General features: G+C 53.7%; 1 protein-coding gene across 1 annotated transcript; it reads right to left on the reverse strand.

Moving 5' to 3' along the window:
- Positions 1 to 4,896: 4,896 nt before the first annotated feature.
- On the reverse strand, positions 4,897 to 6,497 carry LOC123040304 (uncharacterized protein At4g15970-like). Its single transcript, XM_044463188.1, has 2 exons — positions 6,281 to 6,497; positions 4,897 to 6,173 (listed from the first exon to the last, which is right to left on the reverse strand). Exons 1-2 carry the CDS (start codon positions 6,461 to 6,463, stop codon positions 5,298 to 5,300), a joined length of 1,059 nt encoding a protein of 352 aa, XP_044319123.1. The 5' UTR covers positions 6,464 to 6,497; the 3' UTR covers positions 4,897 to 5,297.
- Between the last annotated feature and the right edge of the window lie 248 nt (positions 6,498 to 6,745).

Below are 6,745 nucleotides of genomic sequence, written 5' to 3' on the forward strand. Positions count from 1 at the left end.
CCTGGGCCTTTAACCGCTTCCACTCATCAAGCACGCCGGTAAGATACTCGAGCTTGTACTGCAGCCCGATGATGCAGTTGGCATGGAACGCGCACAGCTTCCGAAAGTCCAAATTTCCAGCCGCCCTACGAAATCCCTTTTTTTATCCACTGCTCGCCATTGGAGCCGCTGCCGCCTCGACTGCTCTCCCCGACGTTCCTCTGCGCCTCGGCAACTTGATCTTCAGGTGCTTCTCGAGCTCGCTCGCCACGGTAGTGGCCACGGCTCGCCACTGGTCTCGCCCACCGTACAGTGCACCGACAGCTCGTCCTTCAGGCGCAGCTTGTCTGCTCATTGCGTCGTCGCTTCCCCACCGGTACTCCGTCCATGGCAACCATACAACTCCCCCGCCGTCTACATCCTTCAGGCCGCATCTTGCACATGGAGCCGATCTGACAGGAGAGATGGAAGGAACAAGATTAGTGATTTGTTACTGGATTTGAAGAATTAATTAGTTTGCCTACTTTGAGTGGTTTATGTCAACTTTCCTCCGCTGGAGAGTGTCTCATGATGAGGATGTGCGACCCAGGTCGCATAGGATTTATTTTCCAAGAGCATCGGCTTCATCAAGAATGACTTCGAAGTTAAAGTGTTAAATACTCAAGCTTCCCTTGTATAAAGAGTTGATATGCTTTCATGCATCTTTGACAAGAACGAAAGAACGGGTGTGCGGAAGCTCTTCAAAGGGCAAGGTCTCTTGAGAACCTGAAAATGGAATCGGTGACGATAAAAGAGAGGTGAAACCGGAGACAACGAGTCTCTCTCAGACGGGGACAAGGGGGAGGCCTGACAGGACCGTCACACCCGAAGGAGAGAGGCAAGCCTGAGGTTAACGGCCGAAAGAGGAAGACCAGATCAAAAGTAGGGCGGACATTGGATCTTAATCCAACGGTATAGAAAGTCAACTGAAGCCGATTTTTTTCTTCAGCCAACTAGTTCTCGCACAGATTATTTCGAGAGTATTGGCAAGCGACCAAAGAGAGAATGTCAGTAAGTGAGTGTGGTGCTGTTGGTGCCGAGCAGCTCCTCCTGGGCCTTGAACCGCTTCCACTCATCGAGCATGCCGGTGAGATACTCGAGCTTGTACTGCAGCCCGATGATGCAGTTGGCGTGGAACGTGCACAGCTTCCGGAAGTCCAAACTTCCAGCCGCCCTACGAAATCCCTTTTCTTTATCCACTGCTCTCCATTGCAGCCGCTGCCGCCTCGACTGCTCTCCCCGACGTTCCTCTGCGCCCCAGCAACTTGATCTTCAGGTGCTTCTCGAGCTCGCTCGCCACGGCAGCGGCCACGGCTCGCCACTGGTCTCCCCCACCGTACAGTGCACCGGCAGCTCGTCCTTCAGGCGCAGCTTGTCTCCTCATTGCGTCGTCGCTTCCCCATCGGTACTCCGTCCATGGCAACCGTACAACTCCCCCGCCGTCTACATCCTTGAGGCCACATCTTGCACATGGAGCCGATCTGACAGGAGAGATGGAAGGAATAGGATTAGTGATTTGTTACTGGATTTGGAGAATTAATTAGCTTGCCTACTTTGAGTGGTTTATGTCAACTGTCCTCCGCTAGAGAGTGTCTCATGATGAGGATGTGCGACTCAGGTCGCATAGGATTTATTTTCCAAGAGCATCGGCTTCATCAAGAATGACTTCAAAGTTAAAGTGTTAAATACTCAAGCTTCCCTTGTATAAAGAGTTGATATGCTTTCATGCATCTTTGACAAGCACGAAAGAACGGATGTGCGGAAGCTCTTCGAAGGGCAAGGTCTCTTGAGAACCTGAAAATGGAATCGGTGACGATAAAAGAGAGGTGAAGCCGGAGACAACGAGTCTCTCTCAGACGGGGACAAGGGGGAGGCTTGACAAGACCGTCACACCCGAAGGAGAGAGGCAAGCTTGAGGTTAACGGCCGGAAGAGGAAGACCAGATCAAAAGTAGGGAGGCCATTGGATCTTAATCCAACGGTATAGAAAGTCAACTGAAGCCGATTTTTTTCTTCAGCCAACTAGTTCTCGCACAGATTATTTCGAGAGTATTGGCAAGCGACCAAAGAGAGAATGTCAGTAAGTGAGCGTGGTGCTGTTGGTGCCGAGCAGCTCCTCCTGGGCCTTGAACCGCTTCCACTCAAAGACACGCCGGTGAGATACTCGAGCTTGTACTGCAGCCTGATGATGCAGTTGGCGTGGAACATGCACAACTTCCAGAAGTCCAAACTTCCAGCCGCCCTACGAAATCCCTTTTCTTTATCCACTGCTCGCCATTGCAGCCGCTGCCGCCTCGACTGCTCTCCCCGATGTTCCTCTGCACCCCGGCAACTTGATCTTCAGGTGCTTCTCGAGATCGCTCGCCACGGCAGCGGCCACGGCTCGCCACTGGTCTCCCCCACTGTACAGTGCACCGGCAGCTCATCCTTTAGGCGCAGCTTGTCTGCTCATTGCGTCGTCACTTCCCCATCGGTACACCATCCATGGCAACCGTACAACTCCCCCGCCGTCTACATCCTTCAGGCCACATCTTGCACATGGAGCCGATCTGACAGGAGAGATGGAAGGAATACGATTAGTGATTTGTTACTGGATTTGGAGAATTAATTAGCTTGCCTACTTTTAGTGGTTTATGTCAACTGTCCTCCGCTGGAGAGTGTCTCATGATGAGAATGTGCGACCCAGGTCGCATAGGATTTATTTTCCAAGAGCATCGGCTTCATCAAGAATGACTTCGAAGTTAAAGTGTTAAATACTCAAGCTTCCCTTGTATAAAGAGTTGATATGCTTTCATGCATCTTTGACAAGCACGAAAGAACGGATGTGCGGAAGCTCTTCGAAGGGCAAGGTCTCTTGAGAACCTGAAAATGGAATCGGTGACGATAAAAGAGAGGTGAAGCCGGAGACAACGAGTCTCTCTCAGACGGGGACAAGGGGGAGGCTTGACAGGACCGTCACACCCGAAGGAGAGAGGCAAGCCTGAGGTTAACAGCCGGAAGAGGAAGACCAGATCAAAAGTAGGGCGGACATTGGATCTTAATCCAACGGTATAGAAAGTCAACTGAAGCCGATTTTTTTCTTCAGCCAACTAGTTCTCGCACAGATTATTTCGAGAGTATTGGCAAGCGACCAAAGAGAGAATGTCAGTAAGTGAGCGTGGTGCTGTTGGTGCCGAGCAGCTCCTCCTGGGCCTTGAACCGCTTCCACTCATCGAGCACGCCGGTGAGATACTCGAGCTTGTACTGCAGCCCGATGATGCAGTTGGCGTGGAACGTGCACAGCTTGCGGAAGTCCAAACTTCCAGCCGCCCTACGAAATCCCTTTTTTTTATCCGCTGCTCGCCATTGCAGCCGCTGCCGCCTCGACTGCTCTCCCCGACGTTCCTCTGCGCCCCGGCAACTTGATCTTCAGGTGCTTCTCGAGATCGCTCGCCACGGCAGCGGCCACGGCTCGCCACTGGTCTCCCCCACCGTACAGTGCACCGGCAGCTCGTCCTTCAGGCGCAGCTTGTCTGCTCATTGCGTCGTCGCTTCCCCACCGGTACTCTGTCCATGGCAACCGTACAACTCCCCCGCCGTCTACATCCTTCAGGCCGCATCTTGCACATGGAGCCGATCTGACAGGAGAGATGGAAGGAACAGGATTAGTGATTTGTTACTGGATTTGGAGAATTAATTAGCTTGCCTACTTTGAGTGGTTTATGTCAACTGTCCTCCGCTGGAGAGTGTCTCATGATGAGGATGTGTGACCCAGGTCGCATAGGATTTATTTTCCAAGAGCATCGGCTTCATCAAGAATGACTTCGAAGTTAAAGTGTTAAATACTCAAACTTCCCTTGTATAAAGAGTTGATATGCTTTCATGCATCTTTGACAAGCACGAAATAACGGATGTGCGGAAGCTCTTCGAAGGGCAAGGTCTCTTGAGAACCTGAAAATGGAATCGGTGATGATAAAAGAGAGGTGAAGCCGGAGACAACGAGTCTCTCTCAGACGGGGACAAGGGGGAGGCTTGACAGGACCGTCACACCCGAAGGAGAGAGGCAAGCCCGAGGTTAACGGCCGGAAGAGGAAGACCAGATCAAAAGTAGGGCGGCCATTGGATCTTAATCCAACGGTATAGAAAGTCAACTGAAGCCGATTTTTTTCTTCAGCCAACTAGTTCTCGCACAGATTATTTCGAGAGTATTGGCAAGCGACCAAAGAGAGAATGTCAGTAAGTGAGCGTGGTGCTGTTGGTGCCGAGCAGCTCCTCCTGGGCCTTGAACCGCTTCCACTCATCGAGCACGCCGGCGAGATACTCGAGCTTGTACTGCAGCCCGATGATGCAGTTGGCGTGGAACGTGCACAGCTTGCGGAAGTCCAAACTTCCAGCCGCCCTACGAAATCCCTTTTTTTTATCCGCTGCTCGCCATTGCAGCCGCTGCCGCCTCGACTGCTCTCCCCGACGTTCCTCTGCGCCCCGACAACTTGATCTTCAGGTGCTTCTCGAGCTCGCTCGCCACGGCAGCGGCCACGGCTCGCCATTGGTCTCCCCCACCGTACAGTGCACCGGCAGCTCGTCCTTCAGGCGCAGCTTGTCTGCTCATTCCGTCGTCGCTTCCCCACCGGTACTCCGTCCATGGCAACCGTACAACTCCCCCGCCGTCTACATTCTTCAGGCCGCATCTTGCACATGGAGCCGATCTGACAGGAGAGATGGAAGGAACAAGATTAGTGATTTGTTACTGGATTTGAAGAATTAATAAGTTTGCCTACTTTGAGTGGTTTATGTCAACTTTCCTCCGCTGGAGAGTGTCTCATGATGAGGATGTGCGACACAGGTCGCATAGGATTTATTTTTCAAGAGCATCGGCTTCATCTAGAATGACTTCGAAGTTAAAGTGTTAAATACTCAAGCTTCCCTTGTATAAAGAGTTGATATGCTTTCATGCATCTTTGACAAGCACGAAAGAACGGATGTGTGGAAGCTCTTCGAAGGGCAAGGTCTCTTGAGAACCTGAAAATGGAATCGGTGACGATACAAGAGAGGTGAAACCGGAGACAACGAGTCTCTCTCAGACGGGGACAAGGGGGAGGCTTGACAGGACCGTCACACCCGAAGGAGAGAGGCAAGCCTGAGGTTAACGGCCGGGAGAGGAAGACCAGATCAAAAGTAGGGCGGCCATTGGATCTTAATCCAACGGTATAGAAAGTCAACTGAAGCCGATTTTTTTCTTCAGCCAACTAGTTCTCGCTCAGATTATTTCGAGAGTATTGGCAAGCGACCAAAGAGAGAATGTCAGTAAGTGAGCGTGGTGCTGTTGGTGCCGAGTAGTTCCTCCTGGGCCTTGAACCGCTTCCACTCATCGAGCACGCCGGTGAGATACTCGAGCTTGTACTGCAGCCCGATGATGCAGTTGGCATGGAACGTGCACAGCTTCCGGAAGTCCATGCGGGGCTCGCACCGCCCGCTGAGGTACTCGGTGTCGATGAACTGCACCGTCACGCCGTGCCGCGCCGCCAGCTCGTGCTTCACCTGGTCGAACACGAACTGGTCGTGCTCCCCCGGGTACCGGGTCCGCGCCGCGTACCAGTCCGCGAAGAAGGCCAGCGTCCGCGCCCGCGGCTTGGCGTGGAGGAACCCACCGTTGGCCGTCTTGTTGAGGTCGTAGGGGTTGTCGCCGTAGAACCAGTCGCAGTTGAGTGCGATGTCGGCGCCCACCGGGATGCGCAGCAGCGGGTTCCGGAACCACACAATGTCCACGTCGGTGAACACGAAGCCGAACCCCAGCGCCAGCACCCGCGCCTGGAACTTGTTCCGCACCCACATCATGTCCAGGTAGCCCGGGGTGTTGTACGGCTTCTCCGCCGCGGAGTCCGCCGCCGCCGCCGGGGCCGCCAGGCGGTAGCAGAGCGGGTGCACGCGCTGGCACCCCTCGAACGCCTTGCCGTCCACCGCCACGATCACCAGGTGCTTCAGCAGCGGCTCCGTCCTGACGCCGATGCGGAAGCTCTCCAGGAACACGTCCAGCAGCGACCCCGGCGCCGTCCACGCCTCGTTCGTGAAGGTCATTATGATGGTGTTGTCGTCCATGGCCGCGCTCCGCAGCAGCTCCGCCAGCTTCTCGTCGTCGTCGTCGTCCTCTTCCCGTTCCCGTGCAGCATTGTTCACCCCCTGCAGCTAGCTAGCGCAGGTTCAGCGCTCTGACGGTGCATGCAGATTAATTTTGGGGGAACCAAATCAACAATGAGAAAGAAGAAGCGAAAGGAACATAAACTTACCGTATCGAGCTTATTGAGAGCAGCTTGGTCCGAGGACGCCAGCTTGTGATCTGCCGGCGGCGTGCCACCGCACGAGCACGGTGAAGGAGAAGGAGAAGGAGAAGGCGGCAGCAATAGCACCACAAAGGCCGCCGTGATCGCCGCTCCCAGAAAGAAGCCGAGGATATGTCTCAGCGCGTACATGGCGAACCGGGGGATCCTCGATCCACAGAGAGTGGAGAGCACACACTGTGCCGCCGGCGAACTGGACGTGTGTTATATATAGACGACGGTGAAGTGGACCTTGGATGCGCGCATCATACTACATACAGAAGCCATGCATGTGCCAGCCATTTCGAATGATCTTCTTCTCTTCTGCGTGCCAGGGGAGAAGAAAGAAAAGAAAAGAAAATCAAGACGCACGCTGTGGCATATCAACATTACCGTTGATAAGGTTTGACCTTGTGCCATTAACTAGCCAACCAT

This window comes from Triticum aestivum, chromosome 2B (assembly GCF_018294505.1).
Source record: "Triticum aestivum cultivar Chinese Spring chromosome 2B, IWGSC CS RefSeq v2.1, whole genome shotgun sequence".
Lineage (NCBI taxonomy): Eukaryota > Viridiplantae > Streptophyta > Magnoliopsida > Poales > Poaceae > Triticum > Triticum aestivum.